The sequence below is a fragment of the Microtus oregoni genome, unplaced genomic scaffold (assembly GCF_018167655.1).
Source record: "Microtus oregoni isolate MIOR12 unplaced genomic scaffold, Mior012 000000F_ref0000247, whole genome shotgun sequence".
NCBI classification, from domain to species: Eukaryota; Metazoa; Chordata; class Mammalia; order Rodentia; family Cricetidae; genus Microtus; species Microtus oregoni.
In genome coordinates, this window is record NW_024543059.1 from 11,195,683 (window position 1) to 11,222,677 (window position 26,995).

Consider the following 26,995-nt stretch of genomic DNA (forward strand, 5'->3'; position numbering starts at 1 on the left):
CAGAACCCACTCAGAGAGGGAGCCTCCAGGTCAGTCTCAGCTTGATTCCTACAGGTCCTTTAGCCAAAGCATGTGTGCTTTCAGAAATACAGACTGAACGTCTACTTCCAGCATGCAACCTACCCAGAGGCAATAGATTTTATGGGTTACAGTGCCCTAGTCACCGCTTGGGGCAGCAATGTGTAGGGAGTGCAGAAGCTGCAGCCTTCCCCCCCAGGGGAACCAGGGGACACTGTTTCTCCATCTACCTTGCTTCCCACCCCCAGAAACGGCTGGCAAAACTAGTATAGAATGGGTTTTTTTTTTTGAAAGACTTCATTTCAGTGACTGACATACAAAAAGAGCAATATCTACGCCTTTTATATTTTATTTATTTTTTAAAACTGATACACAAATTGTACATATTTATAGCATATCATAGGGTGTGTTGATATGTGTGTATATTGTGCAGAGCCAAGTCCGGGCAACCCTATATATCACCCCAAGCATTCCTTCATTGTGGTAGAAACATTCAAAATCCTTTCTCCCAGCTCCTTCGAATCCACAGCATAGAAATACAATAGAACTTATTTCCTTAGGACCCAGTGACCAGGGTCCCCACTCCTCCCCCAGTTTCTGGTAACCACCATTTTCCTCCCAGTTTCTGGGTAAACAACAGTTTTGACTCCATCCGTGACATCACGAGTGCTTGCTTTTCTGTACTTGGCTCCGGTTCCATCCATGTCCCAATGACAAGACTTCATCCTTCCTATGGATGAATCAGATCCCACTGTGCTTAGGTACCACATTTTCTTCATCCGCTCATCCACTGATGGATATTTATAAGCTTCCCAGCTCTTGGCTCTTGTGATTGGTGCTGCCATCAATGTGGGATTGGAGTCCTTAGAAACTCTGGTTTCATTTCCTTTAGATAAACCCCAATGGGGGATCATGTGGCATGCCTAGTTTTAAGATCATAAGGAACCCCATGCTGTTTCTATCATGGCTATGTTAACGTATCTTCCAGCTAGGGGGGTTGTGACTCATGAAATTGACTTTTCCACCCTTATAATAACCGTAGATGTTCTGGGTTGGGAATCTGTGGTGACTCAGATGAATGCTTCCACCAGCGAACGTGGTGGGAGTCTGGTAACTTGGAAGATGGCTTTTGTGCCATTTGGGGCTTATTAGGGTGAACCAGTGTACAGAAAAGGGGATGGCCACACTGTCCGGCAACATTTTCCCATAGCCTACAAGCTATGGGATTACTGATATCCCACAGGGGCAAAGGAGCTCCCGCTAGAGCCCAAGGGGTCACTGGGACACTTGATACATCTGTAAGTCTAGGGTTCAAATTCCTAATTAGTTCTGTGGTCTCTGGAGATGACTGTCAAGGACTTATGGAGTCAGTGCCGAAGGACAGGAGCAGGTATCTAACCGAGGCTGCCTGTCTATATCTGTGCCAGAACTGATGTTGGAGGTTCGGCGTGATCACTTCCCAGTAGCCTGGGCCATCAGCTGCAGGGACTACTATGGCCATTATCCATCCTACACAGCAGGTCCAATCCTCAACAACAAGACCATGGGACAGGGACCCGGTCTCATGGACAAAAGACTTTGCAATTATCTCCACTTGGTGCTTGAAAGCAGGACTGGCCTCTTTTGAGAACCTCTGGGGTCTTGGAAGGCAGTTATGGGGGCAAAGAGCCGTTTGTTTTCATTCCAGCAAGGACATGTGGGGCTAGGGGCAAATACTAACAACACTGGCCTTATAAGTACAAGGCCGTGAGTTCCATACCCAACGATGCAACCACTCCACCGAAACAAAACAAATGTAGACATTTGAAAATTCATTAGTGGGGTGGGAGGTATGTGGAGGGAGTGGGAGGAAGGGGGAGAGTGAGAACTTGGATTGGTATGTATAATAAAAAAAAAGATGTTTGTTTTTTTTTAAATAAATAAACAAAAAAAGGAAAAAAAATTAATTGGAAAAGTAAAATGGCCTGATGGCAATTTATATGCCATGCTCGGGCAGCTGGGTCCCACCACTCACATCCAGCACACCCATCCTCTGAGCATGCCCAGGGACCAACTTCCTTCTGGTGCCTATCAACTGGATTTCCTGCTTCTGAATATTTTTATTACCCCATTTGTCTCTGGGCCACCTGGACCCTTTCTGTGGCCGTCTACGGAGATGGACCCACTGTTGAGGTTACACGGGTGTGAAAGGACCATGTGCCTGCCTTTGCCGAGAGCTTGAGGTGACACCTAGGGACTTCCACACAGCACATCACAGGCAACAACCAGAACCCAGCCTCGAGATGCCTTTGTCGGGAGATGTTGTCATCCATTCCCTGCCAGAGAGTTTGCCTTCTTCTCTGGCTTGTAGCTGACTCCACAGTTATCCCTTTCCCCAGCCTCTCTTCATTTCCTTTCTGCCAGCTTCCAGCCTGCAGCCTGATAGTTTGCTGCAGTGTGTCCTTCTCTACCCACAGCTACAGACTTTTGTTCAGCTAGCAGAAACAGATGCAGGTGCTCTGGTCACTAAAGGACCACTTCCTCTATCCTTCAGAACAGAAAGCACAGGAGAAGAAAACCTTGAAATTCTCCACCTCTCTCTTGCCTGCGCGTGACCCAGCGACAGAGATAGGGACCTCCCTTTTGCTCTTGCCCGAAGTGGGCTCTCAGTCTTCCTGAGCCAACCCCAGGCTCAGCCCAGCCACTTCTATCTATCCTTCTCAGCACACGTACAATGAGAAAAAGGAAAGCAGCGTATTTGCTGTCATGGTCTGCACTGCTAAGCACATACACAAGGGGATCCATTTAAAAACAGACCTTAAACATGATGAAAGCCGGGGAAGCTGGGAGATTGGCTCAGGAAGCGAAGTGCTTGCTGTGTAAGTGTGAGGGCCTGAGTTTGAATCCCCAGAACGTATGTGCAAAAGTGGGTGGGGCCAGCAGTGCACAGCTGTGATTTCAGTACTCCCGTGGTGGGGTGGCAGGTGGAGAAAGGAGAATCCCTGAAAGCTCGTGGGCTGCCTAACCTGGGCTCTAAAGTGGTGAACAAAGAAGAGACTGTCTCGAACAAGGGACAGATGGCAAGAGGATGGACAGGAGATGGGAGAGTGCTTTGTTGGCTTGTCAGAAGCTTCTGGAGGGGCAGAGTGGATTTTAAAATCACCTCTTTTCTCAAACGTTCTTTCCCCGTGCCGCCGTGAAAACAGCACAAAGAGATAAGGTGAAAAGTACTAGGACGTCTAGGTTTGGGACGTTGTCAGAAACCAGGGGTCCTGGCAGTGCTTCTCAAACAGGAATGTGCTGTCATCCTGGGGTCTGGCCCAGGCTGCCTAGTCTGATTCTAGTCTACCAAGTCTGTAGGCCTGAGGAGGAAAGAGGGGCTTCTAGCAGGCTCCTCCTGAGAAGGTGTGGTTTTCCCTCAGCAGGCAGTCTGAGGAACACAGCCTGGGGCATCCCGTTTTTTTCCCTCCGAAAGGAAAAGGTCCAGAAGCAAGTTTTCACAGCTCTCTTCAGATGTCTTCTCAATTCCTGCTGCTCTGTCATTAATAGCTGGGAACAGGCCTTGGCTGACTTTGCAAACCCATCCTAACAGGTTCCTGCAGAAATGCCTGCCCATCTGTGAGGTAGGTTTCTGAGGAAGGGCTTGGCTGAAGGTGATGCCCCATAGCCATGTTTGGAGCCTGTGCCAGCTGTCTCTTTGTGCATCCCATTGTGTGTGTGTGTGTGAGAAAGGGAGGGAGAGAGAGGGAGAGGGAGAGAGAGAGAGAGAGAGAGGGAGAGAGAGACACTGGGCATGCCCTGGAAAGCCACCTCAACAGCATCTGTCCACCTTTAGGGATCACCTAGCAGTGATGGTGCTTTGGAAACCTTTTTCCGGATAGCCTGAGGTGCATGGAGATCCATGGCTTGAGTGTAGGTGATGGGGGAGGTCTAAGGTCCACAGCACAGGTCTCTTTTGATAGGACACAATAGACGCACCTCACATATGCAATAACACTGACAGTAGCGACAACTATGTGAGTCGGGAGATCCCCGGGGGTGTCATGTGTTGAGGAGGTGGCTATGAATGTCCTGCAGGCCAGTGGCACTGGCTGGGAGCTCTAGCTCTTGGAAGGCTGGGTTCTTTCCCTAGAGTGAGAGATTCAGGAAAGGATACCCCTGTTTGCTCACGTTCTCTATCTTCTCTCTCTCCACAACAACTGTGTGAGGTAGATGTGATCCCCTGTTTTATAGATGAGGAAATTGGCGCTCACAGGTACTGATTTATTGAGGGGTCATATAACAAAAACAAGGGATTGGAGGCTGGGAAGGGGATGTGGGCTCTGACCTAGAACCCTTGCAGCAAGGTCATAGATGTTGGTGACAGTGTGTGGGAGAAGAGGGTGAAGGAAAGACCAGAGAAGAGTGATCACCAGCAGCCTAGCTCAGCTCCCACAGTAGCATGGCTGCTTTCCCTGACATACAGGCAGACTCCCCCTTCTCATCTTACAATGGTGAAACTGAAGTACCTGGAAGGAGGTGACTTTCTCAAGATCGTACAACCTTTGAGTAGCTGAAGCAGGGCTAGAACCCAGATCTTGCCTGGAGCTCCAGGGATGCAGAGCTTCTGAAGGTTGCTGGGTGAAGCAATTTGGGTGAGAACATTGTGCAAATGTTAAAGAGAAAGAAAAAGACTATACTCAGTCATGACCTAGACAGTACACTCTTCAGTGAGTGAAACCAGCCATGGTATCTTGAGAGGCAGAAGGTATTTGAGCTGTCGAATGGATCAATGCAGCATCATGCATACGGTGTGAATTACTAAAAAAATTTCTTGTAAAAAAGACTTGGAGAAGTATATCAAAATGATGGCTTCTGGGAAGTTGGGTTATAAGTGCTTTTCACATCCCTTCCTTCTAGTTGTAGTTTTATTATATTTATATTTCTTCTATATTTTCCCAAGTGTCTAAAATGCACATCTCATTCTTAACAGGAAAAATATATCCCCTCTCTATTTTAGTTAAAAAAAAGAAACACTGTTTGGAAGTAGCTGTGTGCCTTGTGAGAATTTGCAGGAGAAGCCCCCTGAATTTTCCGTTCTTCCTGCCCCTCTGCTGCTAGGTTGTGGATAAGATCCTGGGCTCTCAGCAGCCTCTCTGTGCTGTGTATTTGAAGGGCAGTCTCCCCCTGCCCTTCACTGTTTGCAGACCAGAATATCTGTTCTTTGTTCATTTCCCAAAGATGCGCAGGAGCCTAGACAGGGGGCCATCACCCTGCAGTCTCCCAGTGGAGTCCCAGAATAGACCCCACCTGCCCAAGTCATGGCTAAGCATACTTCCCAGGTTTCCCCAAACTGCCTCGCCTCCAACATGCTGGCATTTCCCTCCGGCGGTCATGCGAGAACCAATAAGGTGAAGGCAAGCCTTCTCCATCTCTGAGTGGTCATCGTCACTCCCAGCCTCCAAGTGCTTGTCGGGTCTCGGCCAGGGTAGAAAGAGGCGCATCCCAGGGTCCCATGACACGTCCTGTGCCTCAGTCATCCAGGTGTTGCTCCTCCCAGGTAGACGTGGGAATGGCACTGTAAGGATCCATAATGACCTTGGCACAGCGGATGATCATGACGACGAGGAAGAGGCAGAGGAAAACGAAGCAAGCCAAGGTCAGCCCCTTGTCCACATCCACATAGACTGGCTCAGGAGTGGGTTCCTCCATCCTGCAGCTGTGACTGTGGGCTCCCAGGGCTCCGGCCTGACTGGAACCATTTTCTACCCCTGTAGAGAGAACCAGTCAGTGAGGAAGTCAGGCTCACTTGTCTGTGTAATTCATCCCCAAGGTCAAAAGCTTACTGCTAAAGATACCCCCATTTAGGGCCGCTGATGGTCACAGCCCTCTACCTTGTAGGCAATCTTTATTTCCAGCATTACACACCCAGGGTGGTGGTGGTGGTGAAGTGCCAGTGACTCTCAGCAGGACATGGTGGAATGGGCTGAGGGACCACCTTGAGGGCAGTGCCCTGTGGTTACCTCCAATTCTAAAGCCCTTTAGGAAGTCATGAGGGCAACACGCTCCACTCAGCAAATGCAAGGGCAGACCATAATCAAAAGACTTTTAAAAAAATGGGCGGAGAATATTTTTAAAGTATTCAATAGAACACTTCTAAAGAAGTGGAGGGCCAACCAACCAGTATTCCGAGGCAGATAAGAGCTGCTGCCTTAGAGGAGTGGGAAGCACATTCTTCCCGGGCTCCCCAGGACTATCAGGGGCTCAGCCTGTCTTGAAAGATGTGTTGGGGAGAGAAAAGGTGCAAGGTTGGAGCTGTCAGGCAGACCCCAGCCCTGGTCTGCAGTTCTGCTGTTGTAACGGGTCTGGGCCATCCCTCAAACACCTGGGGGTGCCTTCCAGACTTTCAGGCCCAATGCTGTCCCTGCTGAGTGCAGACAACCAACCCTACCTGCCTTATGGGGACCTGTGCGTTAAGTAAAGTTGATCCCATGTTCAAAAGTCCAGCACAGCCTTTGGCCCTGGGATTGGCCAGTTGACAAATAGGTGGGTTGACATAGGACTGGGGCGGGACAGGAGAGGAGGTTTAGCTTGTTCCCAGAGAGGCCAATGGCAGGGCAAAGAACATGAGAATGTGTTGGGAGCAGTGAGCCCCCAGATCCTGGATTTCTTGTAAACAACTTGTTTTCCCCTGATCTGAGTGCCTACAGCTGCTCTGAGCACGAGACCTTCAGGAGTTCCTGATGGCAGGAGAGTGGTTTCTGGTGGGTTTGGCTGTGGCGTGGCTATCTCTATATAATCTGCCTCTGAACACAGTAAAGGGGGCATTCTTGGGGAATTCAAGGATGGCCCGTGTCGCTGTCTCTCTGTTTGTGTCAGTCTGTATTTTAACCTCCGGCCCCCTTGCCCAAAGCTCGCGAACTGGGTGCCAGCGCACAGAGCGCAGACACGGGGGGTGCAAGCGCACAGAGCGCAGACACGGGGGCGCAGTGCACAGCAAGAATGAGAGGCCTGCCCAGCACTTCACAGAGGATCGTTTGGTAAATACGGAAGCTTAGCTACAAAGCAGGTAATTGACAGCCAACGTCCCAACCCCAACCTCAAAGCATCCTCATTTCCCCTTAGGCCCCCTTTATCCTCAACCATTCCTGGACCACTGACCTGCCAGCTGGAGTGGTCACCACTTCAGGAAGTCCCTGGGTTGAGCTGTTCCGGCAGCCAAAATGGACAGCAAAACATCACAGCCAGAGCCAACGAGTCAGCGTGACTTCTCAGAGAGCAGAGCCGTAGGTGACTGGAACAGAACAGAGGAGTGGTTGCTTCTGGAGACTTCTACCCCAAGTGAGACCATGACTGGACAGGAAGGAAGGGTGCCCTGCAGCCCCTCCACACACTTTCCGGCTCGTGATGGATTTTCTTTCTTTTTTTTTTTTGTTCCAATTAGTTTTAGTTTTTAAACATTGCATACAAAGTTGGGCGGTGGAGGCGCACACCTTTAATTTCAGCACTTGGGAGGCAGAGGCAGGTGGATCTCAGTGAGTTAGAGGCTAGACTGAGCTACAAAGCAAGTTCCAGGACAGCCAGGACTGTTACACAGAGAAACCCTGTCTCGAAAAACAAAGAAACAAAAAAAAATTGCATACAAAGAAATGGGTTTCGTTATGGAATTTTCATACACGCTTTATTTTGTTTCACTGATTTTCCCCATCCCCTCCCGCTTCGCTGATCCCTGGTGAGATGCTCCTATCGTGATTTGATGTCACATTCATACTATCTCCTTTTTCCCTTCCCCTCCCCAGCCCTTCTTTATGATCTCTCGCCTCCCCTTCCCATTGCCCCCTCTTAGTTTCAAGCCCTATACCCAAAGCTCCCTCTGTCTATACACAGTTATGAAATTAAAGTTCTCAGAGGAGAGACATCTGAGCTACTTCACTTAACATAATGGCTTCCAGTCATATCCATTTTCCTGCAAAGATGATGATTTCATTTTTCTTTATGGCCACATAAAATCCTTTGTGTACGTGTGTAGCACGATTTAATAAAAACCCAGAGACAAAAATCTGAAAGTCAGAAAAGCAAAAGAGCCAACCATTGATTCTTACCTCTACCTCAGTCTGAAATGGAGATCCTGCCTCCAGGAATCTCAGAATGAGACTGAGTCTGAGAGCTGTCTCCTCCTATCTCCTATTGCTCTCTAGGGCTGGGATTAAAGGCATGTATCACTACTGCCCGGTTTCTACTGGGATTAAAGGTGTGTGCCACCACTGCCTGGTCTGTAAGGATGATCAGTGCAGCTGTTTTACTCTCTGAAGTTCAGGCAAGCTTTATTTATTAAAAATACAAATAAGATATCACTACATATGTGTCCCTTTTTTGTTGTTCCTTCATTTGTTGATGGACATCTAAGTTGGTCCCATTTCTTAGCTATTGCGAATGGCATAATAATAAATATGGATGCACAAGTCTTTGTGGCATCCTTCCTTACATGCCCCAGGCTTTTTAAACTTTTAATTTTTTTTGCCAATTTGGGGGATGACATCATCTAGAGGTATATTTATCAGTATTCTCAAACATGCAGGAAAGCTGAATGAGTTGTAACACTCAGAGCCAGTGAGCTGCCTGTCTGCTTTCTCTCTGTCGAGTGTGTGTTAGGTAAGATGCAGACATAGGCGCATCTCCCACCAGAGACTGCAGCATTCACACCGGTAACTGGAACTCACTCTTTGTTCCTTGTCTCTCTCTCTTTTTTTTTTTTTTTCAAATCACACTTTCGGTGCGAGTGTGTCCCCTCACTCACACATCCCATGGCTCAGGTATGGTGCAGGTCAGAGGACAACCTGTGTAAGCTTATCTCTCCGCCATGTGAGTGTGTGCCTTATTTCAGATCATCAGGCTGGGCAGTCATCTCACTGGGCCCCATTAGAGTTTTCTTTTTTAAAAAAAAGTATGCTGTTTTTATAAGTTGAGAATTTCAGAGATGAAGAGACTTGGGAGGCGAGGAAAGGACAGGGCTTGTTTGTGGTTTCGGAATGCAGAATGTTGCCACAGTGGCACTTGTGGCAAGCCCAGGATTCTGTCACCCCTCCCTAGGCTTCAGGTCCTGCAGCCAGTGTCGTCTCCACGTGGTCACCGAGTGCCTTTCTGAGAGGAAGAAACGCTGAGCTTTCTGCTCCTGGTCTTTCAAGAGCCGACTGACAACGTTCTAGGCAAGTGGCCTCAGGTTAGTATCAGATAATTTGTACATTGTGTGGGTCAGACCTCAGCAGACTCACCTGTGGCCCTCTCCTATCTTGTCTGGCTCTAGATCTTGGAGATTCACCCCAGGGGAATATGATTAGTGTCTCCTGGCCCAGGGGCACGTGTCAATCAGGAATGTGGCCTCCAAGAGCAGACTCCCCCACACTGCTCCCAGAGGGGAAATATCATTAGCCTTAATTACTAGAAGGGCACCTGACCCAGCCAGCTCTGTTTCAAAGTGAGGACATGACACCTGGGAGGGAACTCCACTTGGCACTCAGCTGCTGTATCCTGGGGACTGATCTGGAGGCCGTCACAGTCACCTGCTCAGTTGGTGCTGACACAACCGCACCCTCTTCTCTCACTGTGTGTTCTAGGCCAGTGCTTGTCCTCCACCCTCTAGCTGTAGGGACAAAAGGGTCAGTGTTGGTGATTCTGACCATGGTGAACAAGTGACATTTAGGTGAGAAGTGTCTTCTGGGTTGACCCTGCATACTGGTCAAAGTCTGTAGTGTCATGCGTGGTTGGGGCGAAGAAGAGCCAAGCAGGAAAGAGTCCTGCCACATGCTATGGAAAGCTAGGGGGTGAGATAAACCAAAATGTAGCATCTGGGACCAAAGTCTGAGTCAGAAGTGTAGAAAAACCTAGGGATAAGGTAATCCCAACTGAGTTAGTGAACAGACACAGGGTTTATGTGCAAATTTGTGTACCACACCAGGCCAAATTGGAGATGCCCAGGGCAGGCTGTCGGCCCATCCTCGTCTCTTTGACTTTGCCTTGGAGGAACCTCAGTTGAACTCATAACAGCATTGGTAATATTTGCTAACATGCCAACCACAGCCATTTATACCCCCAAAGTGAGACCTTATCTGTTTATTTGTATTTAGTCATGTAAGTATGAATCCAAACTCAGCGAAAAGTTGGAGAGTCAAAACATGCTTGATTGAGGGGTTATAAAGATGGCTCAGTCAGTAAGGTCCCCAGAAGCACAAGGAAGGGTCTGAGTTTCATCTCCAGAACCCCACTTTAGGAAGACCCAGATGTGAAGCTTGGTGGCATGCCAGCCTATTTGAGTTCCAGAACAATGAAGGAGAAGAGAAGAAATAAAAGGGAGACAGGTCTTGAGAAATGACACCTGATGTCCTCTGGCCTCCGCATGCATATATTTTCTCTCTCTCTCTCTCTCTCTCTCTCTCGCTCTCTCTCTCTCTGTGTGTGTGTGTGTATAGTCTGCTACAGAAGGGCTGGGAATCTGCTTGTGCAGACACATTAAAACATCCTCAGAATTTAGAATACATTTCTGGAATTCCCTCTCCAATTGTGTCCACATCAGTACAGGTCTGTCGCGGCAAACATTTGAGGAGTGTCCTTGGTTGTGTTTGTTTGCTGCTCCCTGATGGTTGCTCTTGTTCTCCGGGAGCTAAGTGGTCACAAGACAAAGCCAGACTTTTTCCAGGTAGTGTACTAAGAGTTATTGTAAATTACCTTGAGATGACCGCACATATTAGTATCAGGAAGTGTTGTGAGCAAAACTTGCTCCAACTTCCTTCTACCCTACTTAGACACAATGAGCCAGAAGTGGTTTTGTGGGTCTTGTTTGGATTTTCATTTCTTTGCGAGGCGGGGTCTCACTCACTACCTCAGGCTGCTCTTCTATCTCTACCCTCTGAGTGCTGGTGCTGTGCCCGCATCACACGGAACCCCCAAATGAGACCACCCCAGAGCCACTATCCAATGCAGACACACTGGGGTTTATTGAATACAGGACAGCTTAGACTATAATTCAACATACCCAATGCAGCGCGTGGGACAACAGCCCTGAGCCTTCAGGGAAGGGGTTTTTAAAGAAAGAAACCGCAAAGCAGGTTGACACAAGCCTTGGCGTTTCGACACTGGGTAAAACTTATACAACTTTTGAATTCGTTGGTTGGGGTATAGAGAAATTTCAAAATAGTGACTGTCAGCAGACAAGAATTTCAAAGCAGCGGTTAATCAGATACCTACAAGGATGTTTGAAGCAAGCAGATGTTGTTTGGACACCCTGGTGGGTCACTTTGACCAAGGTAGGCACAGTTCCTTAGAAGTGTTTATGACTTTTCTGGGCTGGATTCACTCCTCTAGTTAGGTCCTGTCTAAAATGGGAATTCTTTCTCAAAATGGAGTTTGTTCCGCTCCTTAACTGGGATTACACACACGAACCACCAGGCATAACTGGTATGTGTACCTCCTCACAAGGCCACTAATGCTATTGTTAGATTGAGATTCCACTACTGTGGCATAGTTAATATTTCTGTATATTTTTTATTTTTAAAATTAGCCTATAATCTGGGCAGTGTTGGTGCACACCTTTAATGCCAGCACTCGGGAGGCAGAGGCAGGTGGATCTCTGTGAGTTTGAGGCCAGCCTGGTCTACAAGAGCTAGTTCCAGGACAGTTAGGACTATAACACAGAGAAACAAAACCTGTCTCAAAAAACCAAAAAAGAAAAAGAAAGAAAATTAGCATATAAGGTTATTAGTTGTCATTATGACATTTTCAAACCAAGTGTGTTTCAGTGATTCTCCTCCCCATCTCTCCCACCCCTGATACCCGATTCCTCCTTGTAGCTCCTCCCCCAGCATCTTTTTTTTTAATCATGTGCCATCTGTATTTCTGACTGCTTCTGATCCTCTCTTGTCAGCCTTCTTATTCTTTCGTTTGTTTGGTTCATTGGTTTTTCGAGACAGGGTTTCTCTGTGTAACAGCCCTAGTTGTCCTGGAACTAGCTCTTCTAGACCAGGCTGGCCTCAAACTCACAGAGATCTGCCTACCTCTCCTGAGTCACCTTAGACCAGGAGAACTCATGTCTGGCATCTTCCCTCCAGACACCAAGGGCAGAAAGTGAAGGTGTTGGGGGAACATGCCACCGAAGGCACCAGCAGCAGGCTGCAGTGGCATTGTGAATTCATGCAGGGGAACACGAATCGGGGCTGACCATAAGCATCCATCAGTTTGTTCTATAAATAGAAGCAGAGCCATTATAGAAGGTGACCTGTCTGCATCACCTCCCCAGCTGAAGAAAATGGTTAAGCGGATGACACTCTCTCAGGTCATAGGGAACCCATCACACGCCTGGTGGGAGGGTACCTGGCCCCTTCACTCTTCTGTCAGGGCACCTAGTTGTTCTCTCAGAGGAAGGTGATGAGTGCATGGTAACTGATGATGGAAACCATGACGACCGTTAGGACCAGGTGGAGCATTGGCAGAGGAGCTAGGGGAACTCAGTACTGTGGTCAGGACTTAACTTCTAACATCTGAGCATTTCTTGTTTAGAAGCTTCCCAGGCAAGAATGCAACATGTCATAGCACTGCTTCAGGTAAAAGAAAACAGTATTTCTGCTAGGAGCACATGTAGTCAGTCATTGTACCACGTTTTTAACTACTACACAAGTTCACTGTGTGATTTTATAACATGGTGCTTGTGTTGTTGGTCGTCCAGATTCCCCCTTGTCATTTCATATATAGCACCTCCAGCCCCTGTGCCGTTCTCTCCTAACAGCTCACTACCACAACTTCCTAGACTCTTACCATTGGGCTTCTTTTTTTAATTTATTTATTATGTATACAATATTCTGTCTGTGTGTATACCTGCAGGCCAGAAGAGGGCACCAGACCCCATTACAGATGGTTGTGAGCCACCATGTGGTTGCTGGGAATTGAACTCAGGACCTTTGGAAGAGCAGGCAATGCTCTTAACCTCTGAGCCATCTCTCCAGCCCCTACCATTGGGCTTCTAAGACATAATGTACATACTCCATGTACAGAGCTGAGAGTACCTGGGAGTCACCCTGGGGTGGCCCATGGCTAAAGATGGATGCTGTAAATTTGGGGAATCCAGATTGCTAGTCTTAGGTGGAAACAAATTTTGTTATATAATCTAGACACCAGAGCATCTTGGCACCAGGAAGCGAGAACGCCTTTTTCCCGAAAACTGCATGTTTACTGGGCAAGCTCAGCTTCCCCTGACCCCATCATGGTTTCTCCTGGAGCACTCTCAGATTAATCCCTGCACAATAGTTATCATCTCAGAGCCTGCTTTGGCAGTCAGCCAACCCCAAACAGACAGGCATCCATTTCTTGTATTTGTCCTGTACTGAGATGTCAAATGCCCACGGAAAGCCAGAGGAGGAACATGGTGCGTTTGTGATATCAGGTTTTAATCAGACCTCGTCCTTGTCCCGACATATTTCAGCCTACCGCATCAAGTCGCAGAAAATGCAAGAATTACGACACTGACACCAGGAAATCATGCTCTAGAGAAAAGGCCAAGGATGGGATTAGACAACCTTTTGATAGACGTGCCACTCGTGGGTCCCCAGAGTCGTCTCAGCAGGAGTCAGGGTTAGAGAGGAGAGTGTCTAGAATAGAGGCTTGGCAGACCCTTTGGTCTAGTGGAGTGAATCCCCATGACAGTCATGACAGTCACCATGGCAACAGACGCATAGCCAGCTTAGACCAAACTGGACAGAATAGAATGAGAAGAGGCTGTTGGCTCCTGGAAGGCTCGTTCTGATGAGAGATTTGCTACTGCCAAGAGGAAAAGGATGGGCCCAGGAGCACCCTCGCTAGACAGGAGCAGACTTTCAGACTTTGGAGTTTCTGATTCGGTTTCGAAATTTCTTGGGACTCCTGTCCTCCTCCCCTCTGTGCTTCCTCTTTTGAAATGAGAAAGCATTGGATAGCTGTTTGGTGCCCGTTGCACCGCTGTATTTTTGCAGGAGATAATTTGTTTTCCAGGTCTGTAGGTATAGAGGAATTTTCCCTGGGGTGACTCATACTCATGCCTCACCCTTGTTTCACCGGGATGATGAGCTCTAGGACCTGCGTTTGCTTCTGTAATGAGCTGAAAGTTTGGGAGATGTTGGAATGGAAATGGAAGTAAGTAGGAACAGCATGAGTCTTTGGGGCTAGAGAGTGGGCTATGGTAGGTTGAAAATTACTTACCACAAATGCACACCATAATCCTTGGAAGGCGTGGATGTTTTAGGATGGATGAAGGGGGTTTTGAAGATTTGATCGTATCGAGGATGTATTATTCTGAGTTATCTTTGCTCTAAGTAATCACAACTATCCTGATAAATAGGAGGCAGGGGGAGTTTTGCTATAGTAGGGGAGAAGGCAAGGTGATCACAAGCTAGGACTGATGTGGCCAGGAGCCAATAAATCCTGGCAGCTTCTAGAAGTGGAAGAGAAAAGGGATGGATTTTTTTCCCTGGAGCCTCCAGAACTAATTTAATACTTTGAATTTTATCCCTTAAAGTGCATTCTAGAAGCTTCATTCCCATAACAATAAATACTTTCATAGTATTTTAAGTCACCAGACTCATGCTAACTTATCATAGGGTCAATGGGAAACTCATAAGGGAATCTTTAAATTTTTCAGAATAATGCACTTTTATTCATAATCCTTAATAATTTGTCTTTGAGATCTTTTTCCTTATGGAAGTGGCAGTCATTTGTCAGCAGTTTTAAGGACATCCCTGCCCATTTGCCACTGTTTTTGTTTGGTTACCATAAGCAACCACTATCTGCTTTGGTTCTGCTTTGTTTCGGGACAGGGTCTCACCACGCAACTAAGCCTGGCTAATCCCTTAGCTCTTTATGTCCAGTCTATAAAAGACACAAGCTTCGTTGCACTATTCCCCTAAGCTCAGAGGAATGGGAACAAATCAGCCAAGGGCACACAAAAGCATGGTGTTTACCGACCAGATGAAGCACAACACACTGGCATGTTGTCAGAAACACCGCACCTTAAAATCGAACCAAGGACCAAAATGAGGGAGGGAAGTGCGCACCAACTTTGGGCATGGACCACATGAGACAACGTCAGTCATACAACTGGAGAAAGGGGGAGAAAGAAGTTACGCAAAGCCAAGGAGAGCCTTCACTATGGTATCCAGAGGCTGTAGCACCAAGGTGAAGGTAGGGATGCTTACTAGTGCAGCTTTACACGGCCTGTCTTCTGACCCGCTGACCCATCAGGGTGCGGCGGTGTTCTTCTACCTTACATTGGCATGCTAAAGAAAGAACACCGGGAACAGCCCTGAAAGGCTATGAGAGAAAAGCGAGGCAATGATCTTGCTTGGCCTTGCGCTAAAAGACCCTCTCCTCCAAGCAGCTTTGGAGAGTTCTTGTCCCTTGTACAATCTCTCTCACATATAACACATTCATTTGTAATTGATGGGGCACGACCCACAGGTGGACACTGCCTTGCATTGTTTGCGAAGGGCATAAACCAATGGAAAGAGTATTCTCCACAATTGTACCAGAGTGTCACGTGAGATAAACACACACTGTGGAGACACCTCTGTGTGAGTGCGAATCTTGTGTGCATCACTGGAGGGCTTTGAGCGAGACTGAATCTCTCCCTGTCTGTCAAATAAGGCGGGTCTACTTTAAGGGGTTTTCACATAGACAGAAGGCAAGAGCTATCTTTCCGGAGCCTACATTTCTCAGTCTTCCACTAGCATGGGAACAGGATGCCCCTGGCAAATTCTGGTGACTTTGGGCTCAACACCCATGCTGGCCGCCTCTGAGCCTGCTTTCCTTTTGAGCTGGGCTGACACCAAGTATGGATCTCTGTTTCTTAGATTTGCTTTGTTGTGGGGCCCCCTTGCTCTACTTGGTTCACATAACCACGGATCTGGATTCTCTGTTGGCTCTGGCCACATATGGCTAGAGCCCTATGCCGTTTTGTCTTGTTTGATACTCAGTCTTGGCTCCAGCTTGGCCTACACGTTGCCTTACTAAGAACATCCTTCTGGTATCTGGCCCATAGTGACTCCCTCTGGTGTTACCCACTGAAAGGGAGAGGACACCACAAAACCACACTCTATATCTAGCCTTTGATGACACAGGAGGAGGCTGACTCCTGTCCATGATTGGCTCCTGTCTGATATTGTCAACCTTTAATATCAAGGAGAGCTTTGCTGCCCCTGAAGTTGAGAAAACCCAATGCAAATGCTGCCCAATAATTCAATTATGGTAAAAAGAGAAAGAAAAATAGAAGGGACATTAAAAAGTAAGTGAATGGTTCCCTGAGTTGAAGAAAGTGTCTGTGCATTCAGGTGCTTTGGAGGCAAAAAACGGGGGTGTCAGGTCCCCTGTAACTGGAGGTGCAGGTAGTTGTGAGCCACCTGCAGAGGGTGTTGGGAAGAGCAGTTCATAATCTTTTATTCTGAGCCATCTCCCCAGCCCTGCATGTCATTGGGATTTTAAGAGGTTGTAATGAAGCCCTAAATCTCTTTCAGTGATGTGGCCGTTTTAATGGTATTAATTTCACTGTAGTCTATTTTGAGCTTCTAGAGCAGTGGTTTTCAACCTGTGGGTCGTGACCCCTTTGGCAAACCTCTCTCCAAAAAATATTTACATTACTATTCTTAACAGTAATGAAATTACAGTTATAAAGTGGAGACAAAAATAATTTTATGGTTGGGGGGAGTCACCACAACCTGAGAAACTATGAAAGGGTCGAAACATTATTAGGGCGGTTGAGAACCATTGTTCTAGAGTCTTTACCAGCTTCTTCCTCCAGTCAAGTTTCCATTGTTGCGGTAGTCTTTATCCCCATTTGAAGTAATAAGGGCGGTGGCGGGGCTGCGTCCCCAACACCCCAGCCACCTGCCCGGCTAGCTTATGCCCCGAAATAACAACACACAAACTGTATTCATTTAATCACTGCTTGGCCCATTCTCTTCTAGGCTAATTCTCACATATTAATTTAGCCCATTTCTAATCATCTGTGTGTAGCACCCCAAGGTGCGCTTACCGGGGAGATTCTAGCCTAGTTCATCCTGGGTCGGAGCTTCATCCCGGGAGCGGGGCATTGCGTCTGTCTCTGAGGCATCTGCTCCCGAGCGAGCTGTGGAGTCTCTGAGCTCACTTCCTCTTCCTCCCAGAAGTTCTGTTCTGTTTACTCCTCCCACCTATCCTCTAACCAATAAAATGGGCCAGGGCAGTTCCTTTATTAGCCAATGACCTTCCTCCATCACTCGTTGATGGTAGTAATTGCTAGGCCTCTCATTTGTTGTGACTGCTGTGGCTACAGTTGCTTCCCCTCTTTCTGTTTTAGTAAGGCAGCTGTGGTTGTTGGAAAGCCACTGCTGCTGGGATGGTCACTTTTATTCTGACACTCTGCTGAAACATTGTATTCCAATGCTGGCATTTTCAGGTGGGCTCTATAGGGTAGAGAATCATATAATTGGCACACAGGGATACTCAGGGGTCCTTTTCCTTAATGTGTTCCATTTAGTTGTTTCTCTTTCCTGTGTTGTTCTGGCCAAGATTTCAAGCACTTCTAGGAGCGGCAGCAGTGAACATTCTTGTATTATTTCCAGTTTTAGAAGAAGTGTTTTCTGTTTTCTCCCTGCTGAGTACAATGGCTTTTAAAAATTAATTAATAAATTTTATATTCTGGCCACAATTTTCCCTCTTGCCCCTCCTCCCAGTCCCTCTCCCCGTCCCTCCCTCCCTCCCTCTGTCCCCACCCCTCAATTCACTCCTACTCCATTTAATGTTACTGGCCAGTTTGTTAGGTGTCATCTCTATTAGGTTGTGTTAGTTACTCCTTGGTTTTGTGATCAAATACCATGACTTTGGCAACTTGAGCAGCAAGAGTTTATTTCGGCTTCTGTTTCCAGGGGGAGAGTCTGTAATGGTTGAATAGATACGGCAGCAGGCAGCTGGAGCTGGCAGCAGAGAGATCACACTTTTAGCAAGAAATGTGAGGCAGAGAGAATGAGCTGGGAGTGGGTGAGGATGTACATTCCCAAAGCCCATCCTCAGTGACCTATTCCTCCAACGAGGCTCCATTGACTAAAATTCCTATAACTTACCCAAACTGTGCTACCAACCACGCAGAGGACCATGCATTTAAATATCAGAGACACGGGGGTCATTGCTCATTTCAGCGGACTCGGTTTGATGGTAAGACCCTCTTAGGATGGTTCTTTGCTCCAGAATCACTGAACAAACCAGAAGATAAGGGCAATTATCCCGTTTGCATCTGCCTGCTGTGCAGCTACCTGGTCTCTTGTATTAAACTATTTTTGCAGCGTGCAGGGCTGCATACCTTGGGACGCTCTTTGGCTTAAAGTCCTATTGAGGGGATCTCATCCTTTCCCTGAGTGTTGCCAAACGCTCTGTGTTAGAGTTGATTGTGTCTTTGAAAACTTGAATGCCTGCTCTGGGGTTCACCTGATCTTTGTCTATCAACTGCTCCCCAGCGTCTTTCCACACCACCTCTTTCTGCCCATATCTGTGCCTTTTCTTAGTCCCTTAGAGATGGAGAAATGTGCTGGTTGTCTACTGGGCCATCTTTTCTCTCTAAAGGACATTCTCATTGCCGGGAGATATTACTTATTCTGCTTAGATGCCCAAAGAGCAATGATTTAATATAGGAATATACATAAAACTACCCATAAATTCTAAGAAGTTGAAATTTTATGGCAGCCATTCTAAGCACAAAGGATTAAACAACAGAACAAACCAACAGCTTTGTGATTTAAATAGCATTAAAATAATGATTGCGTTAATGGCAAAGTGCAATTATAGAATGTTTAGAAAAACTTCCTATGAGAATAGGATATACTAAAACCTATGGGTGGCAGCTGTTGACTATACCCAGAGGCAAAACCATGTTGCTTGTCACAGAGCAAGAGGAAGCAAACGCAGGGAAACAAAGACCCAGGCAAAGAAGTTGTGAGTCAGCATCAAGGACAGCTGGAGGAGGAGGTTAGCCGAGTTAAGAGTGGTAGTTAATAATTGACAAAGCAAACCAGCAGAATTAAAAACAAGCCCTAGAGCAGGCTCTTGCTTAAAGCTTGCCCTAGACAGACTACATTAACTCTAGAAGAGAAAAAACAAATGCATACCCTTAGGAAGGAAGTGAGCTAGGACCATAGATACTGGGGTGACAGAAACCTTAATGAGCTGATTCTCTGTAAAACCCCACCAAGACTTAGGAAAACTTCAACGATGATGCTTTTTTTAAAAAACAAAACAAAACAAAACAAAACGCCTAAATGGTCAAAATCGAATGAAAATCCCAAATTAAACAACTATATGGAATGCTTGAGTGTTTTCTTGAAATGAATCAGGTCTCAGCAGGTGAGTCAAGTCCAAGTCCACAAAGCTGACCATCATCCTGCAAGGATCATAGGCTGCCCTTGGAGCAACCTGGATCAAGGTCACTCATTCTTGTTCTGATAACACTGGAATTGTATATCCACACGCTCCTTCTCACCATTGTGGATTCTAAAGCACCAGCAACGTATTTCCTGTTAGTAATCCCAGAGTGGCTCTGCTAGGGCTCCCATTTTGCATATTTGGCTTATGATTAAAGCACCACAAACATGCTTGTTTATAAACAAAAGACAGGACACTTCCGAATGGAGTAACCCTACAGTCAAAGGCTGGCTTGAAAAAAATCACGAAACAGCTAGGAAGAGTTGTCTCCAGTCTCATCCCCGTAGTTTTACACAGTGTGTGATTTGAGCTCTTGGTTTTCTTTAACCCTCTTCCAGAAGTCCTAATGCCATGGTACCATCAATCTGTTTTCCCAGTTGGGCTACATTGCTGCAGCAGTAGCTGGCTTTCAGGACGGCTGAATTCAGACCTGCCACAGAATCCATAGCATTAGGAACTCAGAATTAGTTCTCCGTAACCTAACGCGAAGAGCGCCTCTTCTCCCTGTAGTGACTTCATTTCTGGGGTTTCATGGCTCTTTCCTCCCTCTGGATTTTTTGTTTGTTTGTTTAAGGAACTGTTGGCTACCAAAGATATAGAAGCAAACTTTTATATCTCCAGTCCTTCAGAGAAAGGAGAGGACCATTAGTTAAGTCTTCACTTTCAAGGGTCCTTGGCACCTTTGGTGTATGTGTCTGGATCTTTCTGGCATCTTCCAAGGTCTGATCAGTAAAGTTTATGTCTCAGAAAGAAATGATAAATTCTATCTCTTTGTATATTCAGCAACGTAGAACCAAGGTGATTTTTTAAAAGTCTGTCTTTATCTTAGGCTTCATTGAAAAAAAATTCTTAGTACAGTGTCTCCATTCTTGAGCATGTATTTTCTGGTTTTGCTCCTAATAGACACAGGGCAAAAGCACACTGTCTTTCAGTAGTACTTTCCTTAAACTGATGCAGATTTCCCTCTGCAGAACTAAATTGAGATTCTGAATTCCTGTACGTGGACAAAAGCCCCGAGTTCTGCAGATTAGGGAAGAGCTGTTTCATCTCTCTCGTGCCTCCATGCACTGAGTTCTTCACATTCCTTCTTAGAAACTTCACAGCTGCTAAATGGCAGCGGGGGAAACCAGGTGAGCAATCCTGCACTGTCATCCCAGAAGGATGTGGGCCTTGACAGTGGATCATCCATCTTTTCCCATAGAGCTGGAAGCAGTGAGATCATTCAACCTAGGGATGCCGTCTCAGAGTTTAAGAGAACCAGGCTCAGGCAGGGCGAGAGATCCCCATATGTCCCCCACAGGGAACAGAACCCTGGGACTCTGGTTGCTGATGCAGCAGCTCTCCACAACATTGACAACTCAGTCAATGTTTTGTTTCCTTGACTTGGTTCCAGCTGCACAGAAGGTAGTTTGTACCACTAGGACACAACAGACAAAACGTGTCCTCCCTCCTCCTCATCCTTCTTCTTCCCCCCACCTCTCTCTCTCTCCCTCCCTCTCTCTCTCTCCCTCCCCCCCCCCACCTGCACATCAGTCAAAATCTGAGACTCTCTATCATTGTGGGTAGAATAGCAACAAATCAAGCTTCTACCATGAAAGAAAAGTCTATGAAATTGAAACAAGTCTCCCAAGATCAGGCCCAGACAAAGCCCATGGAGAATCCTTGTTAAATTCATGATGTTGTGTGTCTGTTTCTGTAAATAATTTTGGTAAAGTTACGGTTGCTTCTATTCACAGCTTTTATGCAACAAGCTTAATTAACCTATTCCTTTATAAATTGTTTGTGCTTTGTGTGACTCTTAAGCTTCTTTCTTGCCCTGATATTTTGCGTGTTCTACTTGCATATTCTAGAATGATCTTTTACATTCAGGTTTATAGTGCATCTGAAATTGATTTCCATGTAGAACTTTAGCTATGCATCTTCCTATATACATCAGCAATTTCCTATTCTGGTTATTGACTACTCTGTCCTTTCCTTCAGGATTTATAATGCCATTCCCAACGCATATCTCCACAGGCGTCCATTTCTGGATGCTTTATCACTTTGAATTTGTTTACTGTCCATATCTGAGCCAATTCCACACTGTCTGGAGTTGCATTAAAATAGCATTATCATGCATCTTGCAGGATGCTGCTGCTGGTTCCCCTTGTAATTTCCATTCAAGAATATCCTAAGTCCTCACTGCATACAGGCTAGGGGGATCTTGTTAAGTCAATGAAGAACTCTATAGAGATGTTGACTGGATTTGCATTGAAACTATAATTGAATTTGTGCTGAATTATTATGTACAATATATCAAGCCTTTGTATTCGTGGGAAGTTATTTAGACTCTCAATCAAGTCAATTAGTTGTGTTCTATAATTTTATTAATAAGAAAGCTATTTTTCTGTTTATTTCAAGATATTTTGTGTTTTTAGCATTGATATAATCAGTAATATCCTTTTCTCTTTATATCTTCAGACTGTTTTGGTATGTAGAACAATACAGATTTATTAAGTAGAAAGATGGGGCTTGCTAGATGGCTCAATGGGGAAGGGAGCTTGTCATCAAGCTTAGCAACCCAAATTCAATCCCTAGAGTTTATATGATGGAAGGAGAAACTCAGCTCTCCCAAGTTTTCCTCTGACCTCCAGACATGCACCTTGGTATGGGTGCACTCATGCCCCACGCATGCATGTCCACGCGAGCACATGTGCAATAAAAATTACTTTAGAAAAGAGATGAGAGTGATTCCTTGACATGTTAGCAGCCTGGTTGGCTCAGGGCAGAGCTTCGTCAACTTTCTTAGGTCTTCTCTGGTGTGCATCCGCTCCTGTGCCTGTTCTTCCCTAGACCCAGATGTTGAAGTCTGGAGAGGGATCTAATATTAACTAGGACATATATTTTAGCAGGAAATAAGATAAGTCCTGGACATTTTCTTTCTGATAAATGACTCCCCATGCCATGTTTCCTGTGGTCACTCAAACCACTGTCCTTCCTATCCTGCAGTTCTCCTGGCTGTGTTAGGAGACTCCTAGAGCATGCTCCTTAGTTCAGATGGGAAGCAGCATGACACATGAGCCTAGAGTGCATAGTAAGACTTTTGTGTATGAGAGGAACCAGTTCCAACTCTGGACTGCCTCCGTTTCTCCTATCGCCAGGGCAGAGTGCTCCTGGTCCTCTTTACTGAAATATCTTTCACTCTGACCCAAGGCTCAGTGGCTCGTCTACTGGGGACAGAACTCTGCTCTTCTCCTGATGGAGGTCTCCCTTTGATATGGGGGTGCCCCCATCTGCTCCCCTGACTCTGCAGCTTCTCAGAGAACATCCTAACTTGTTTGCCAATATTGCTCCAGCGTTTTCATCTATTATTTTCTTAATTTGCCAGTTTCCCCGGGATGTAAAGAAAGAGAGAGGAACGAGTAATCAATCACCCTTTTGTGATAAGCAGGATGCCCCCCTCTTTTGGCTCCTCTGCCTGCTAACTAGCCTGCTCCTCATATCTTATTCATGGAGCTTACTGAGTTTCATTGCATGCGCACAGCAGATGCTTTTAAATTTTTACTTCAGTTTGGGGAAATCCATCATTTTCTCAGTGTTTTTTTTGACTCCTAAATTCTTGTTTCTTCTTTAATGTTATGAAGCAAAAAAGCAAGAAACTGGTGTGCAAGAAGTATGTCCATGGTCCTGTGATGCATGAGGAAAATGTGCCTGTACTTCCTGCATTAATCTAAATGCCCTTTTCAGGTTGTTGTTGATGATGTTGTTGTTGTTATTATTATTATTTTGTTTTTGACCCAGGAAGAGTTCAGGGTTCCATTTTTCGGGCATTCTAAGCCCTGCCTCCTCTCTTTACTTCTCCTCCAGCTGACATGTGGGTGTATAGAGGGTCATTATGCCCCTGTGGTGGGGTGCTGAGGATTTTGAGATTCATACAGAGTGTTCTGGACCCGTGCTGGCTTCTGCTCCCTGGTAGGGGGACTGTTGGATGTGCCTGGTCCATCCGGCCTTTTGGGAGAAGTGGAACAATTGCCTCTGTAGCTAAGTCCTCAATAATGCTCTCCCTTTCGTCTAACATTGAAGATTTGCTGTCCTGCTTGTTGGAGGATGACTGCATGAGATATCAGGGTGCCCTGCCTACTATAAACAGGCAGATGGAACTAAGAACATGAGTTCGTGTGTGTTTGACTCATTCCCTCCATTCCATTCTTCTCATACATACATGCTAACTATGGTTGGGTCATGCTCAGTGAATGAGCCCTGGTCTTATGCCCTTGAACTCTCCATATGAGCCTAGGTGTTTCAAAAGTCCTTAGCGAGGACTAGAGTGAACGAAGAAACTGCAGTCTAGATACTGCAGTGGCAACTCATGGATGTAAAAGCATCATTAGTTCTCTTTATTTGGGATTTTAAAGGCAATATTTTGTCTTGACTGCAAACCTTCACGTAGTAAGAAAATACTGCTGACATAGATAGAAATATAGAATTTTTGTTTGACGTAAGTGAAGGTGGATATTTTAGAAACTCTGTGGCATGTATCTTATGCATTTTTGTGAGGCCAATCCCGCCAAAGCACGTTAGAAGTGCACAATCATATTTAGAATTGTTTTAAGAACTTGAACTTTTGGGCTTGGGAGTTATTTCCTGAATAGGCCCCAAATCTGTTGACTCATTTCCACAATGGCTTTCTAGAGCTGTAGGGTCAGTAGGATTACGTAAGGCAAAATCAATTCTGTTTCCAGATCTGCGGGGAAGTAATTGCAGATTGTATCCTGCTGGGCTGGCGGGCCTGATGAGTGTCGCTAAAAGCCTCTCTTGATGTGGGTGTCGCCTCTATTAGCAAGCAGGAGGACTTTCAGTTCCTATTTCTTAAATATTCATAACCTCTTAAATGTCACAGGCGTGAACACATGCTCACACACTTCTGCTGAGAAAAAGATGTCCAAGTTTTTAATGGAACCAAAGGGTCCCTACAGGTCTTCCTGTGACTAGCTGGGTGCTGCTGTGACTGGTGGCTTTGAGGTCATTTGAGTTTCTGTCCTGTTCCTTTAACTTGCTATTCATTATTGATTAGAATATTACATAACTCTGAGGGGAAGAGGTAACTTGGAGAATGCTTATAGGCATCACGTGATTATCACCTGAGCACAACCCAAAGAATTTTGTCTGGCTATTGTTATCCTTGGGACAGGAATGCAGTCGCAATGTAAATTACAGATCTGATTGGCCTTTCTTTCAGTATTTGTACAGACTCACTTTCTGCACCTTTTGTTGGCCACTGTTTTGGTCAATCTGAGTTGCTGGAACAAAGACATAATGAGTAGTGTGTAAACAACCACCACGTAGAGCTTCCTGTTCTGGAGGCTGGGAAATCCAAGGTCAGAAAAGACAGGTTTGTTGTCTGATGAGGACCTGTTGTTGTTCACAGGCAGGAATTTTCGCTGTCACCTTGTGTAAAGGAAACAGAAACAAAGCTTTCTGGGTTCTTTTCTCTCTCTCTCTCTTACTTTCTTTCCCATCCTCCTTCCCTCCTTTCTATCTTCCTTCCTTCCTTTCTCTCTCTCTCTCTCTCTCTCTCTCTCTCTCTTTCTTTCTTTTTTTCTTTCCTGGGGATGAACCTAGGGCCTATGCAACATAGGTAAGAGCTCTTTACTGGACTGCATCAGAATGTGGGTCGGTAGGATTAAGATAGTAAAAAGAAATGGTCATCTTACCAAATGCAATCTACACATTTAACACAAACCCCATTAAAATCCCAATACAAGTATGTACAGACCTTGAAAGAACAATAGTCAACTCAACATGGATAAACAAGCAAACAAACAAAAACCCAGAATAGCTAAAACAATTCTCTACAATAAAAGGTGTACTTCCGGAGGTATTACCATCCCTAATTTCTAGTGGTACTACAGAGCTGTAGTAATAAAAACAGCATGGTACTGGCATAAAAATAGACAGGTAGACCGATGGGATGGAATAAAAAACCCAGATATAAAGCAACACACCTATGGACCCCTGATTTTTTACAAAGCCAAAATTATACAATGGAAAAAAGAAAATATCTTTAACAAATGATACTGGCCTAAGTGGATATTAGCATGTAGAAGAATGCAAATAGACCCACATCTATCTCCCTGCACAAAACTCAAGTCCAAGTGGATCAAAGACCTCAACATAAATCCAGTTACACTGAACCTGACAGAAGAGGAAGTGGGGAATAGCCTTGAACATATTGGCACAAGGGACAACTTCCTGAGGAGAATACCAGTAGCCCAGACACTGAGATCAACAATTAATAAATGGCACCTCATGAAACTGAAAAACTTCTGTAAGGCAAAGGACACTATCAATAGGATATAACGGCAGCCTACAGAAGGGGAAAATATATTCACCAAACCAACACCAGATAAAGGACTGATTTCCAAACATATAAGGAACTCAAGAAACTAGACATCAAAAAACCCAAAGCAAAACAAAACAAATAATCCAATTAAAAATGGGGTACAGATCGTAACAGAATTTTCAACAGAAGAATCTCAAATGGCCAAAACACTTAAAACAATGTTCAGCATCCTTAGCCATCAGGAAATGCGAATAAAAACGACTCTGAGATCCCATCATATACCTGTCAGAATGGCTAAGATAAAGTCCTCTAAGGACAGCTTATGCTGGAAAGGTTGTGGAGTAAGAGGACCTCTCCTCCACTGCTGGTGGGAGTGCAAATTGTTCAACCGCTTTGAAAATCAATATGGCAGTTTCTCAGAAAATTAGGAATTGATCTACCCGGGACTCAGTTTTGAGCATTGTTGAGCAAGTGTCCTTGTGGGATGACTGAGCATCCTTAGGGTATATGCCTAAGAATGGTATCTATGTTCCTAGCAGCATTATTCATAACAGGCAGAACCTGGAAACAACCTAGATGCCCCTCAAGTGTAGGATGGATAAAGAAAATGTGGTACACTTACACAGTGGAGTATTACTCAGCTGTTAAAAACAATATGAAATTTGCAAGCAAGTGGATGGAACTAGAAAAAAAATCATCCTGTGCTAGGTAACCCGGACCCAGAAAGATAAACATAGTAGGTTTTCACTTCTAAGTGAATATTAGCTGTAAAGTAAAGGGTAACCATGTTACAGTCTATAGTTCCGGAGAGGCTAGGTAATAAGGAGGGACCAAGGAGGGTTGAGAGCACATGGATTTCCCTGGGAAGGAGAAACTGATCTCCTGGGTAGACTGGGGGGATGGGAACATGAGGGATTGGGTTGGGGACATGGGTGAGGGTGGGGATAATGAAAGAGATGTCTTGATGGGGAGGGAATGGAAGAAGAGGAGAAAGGCAAAACTGGGGTTGGGATGTAAAAATAAATTAATAAACTTAATAATGAAAAAGGACAAAAATAAGTCCCAGTTATACCACTTTTGGGCATCTACCTAAAAGATGTTCAATCATACCCCAAGGACACTTGCTTAGTTGTGCTCATAAAAGCTTTATTCACCATATCTAGAACCTGCAAATAACCTGAATGTCCCCTAACCAAAGACTAGGTGAAGAAAATGTGATACATTTATGCAATGGAA

The 26,995-nt window shown here is 45.6% G+C and overlaps 1 protein-coding gene across 1 annotated transcript in view; it reads right to left on the minus strand.

Annotated features, from left to right (window-relative positions):
* Nucleotides 1-359: 359 nt before the first annotated feature.
* Nucleotides 360-26,995, minus strand: part of Ctxnd1 (cortexin domain containing 1) — a 49,661-nt gene continuing 23,025 nt past the window's right edge. The window contains exons 2-3 of the mRNA XM_041650472.1: nucleotides 7,138-7,270; nucleotides 360-5,747 (exon numbers count right to left, since the gene is read on the minus strand). Coding sequence (XP_041506406.1) covers nucleotides 5,509-5,688 — 180 coding nt within the window. The 5' untranslated portion in view covers nucleotides 5,689-5,747; nucleotides 7,138-7,270 and the 3' untranslated portion in view covers nucleotides 360-5,508. The remainder of the gene's footprint in view (nucleotides 5,748-7,137; nucleotides 7,271-26,995) is intronic.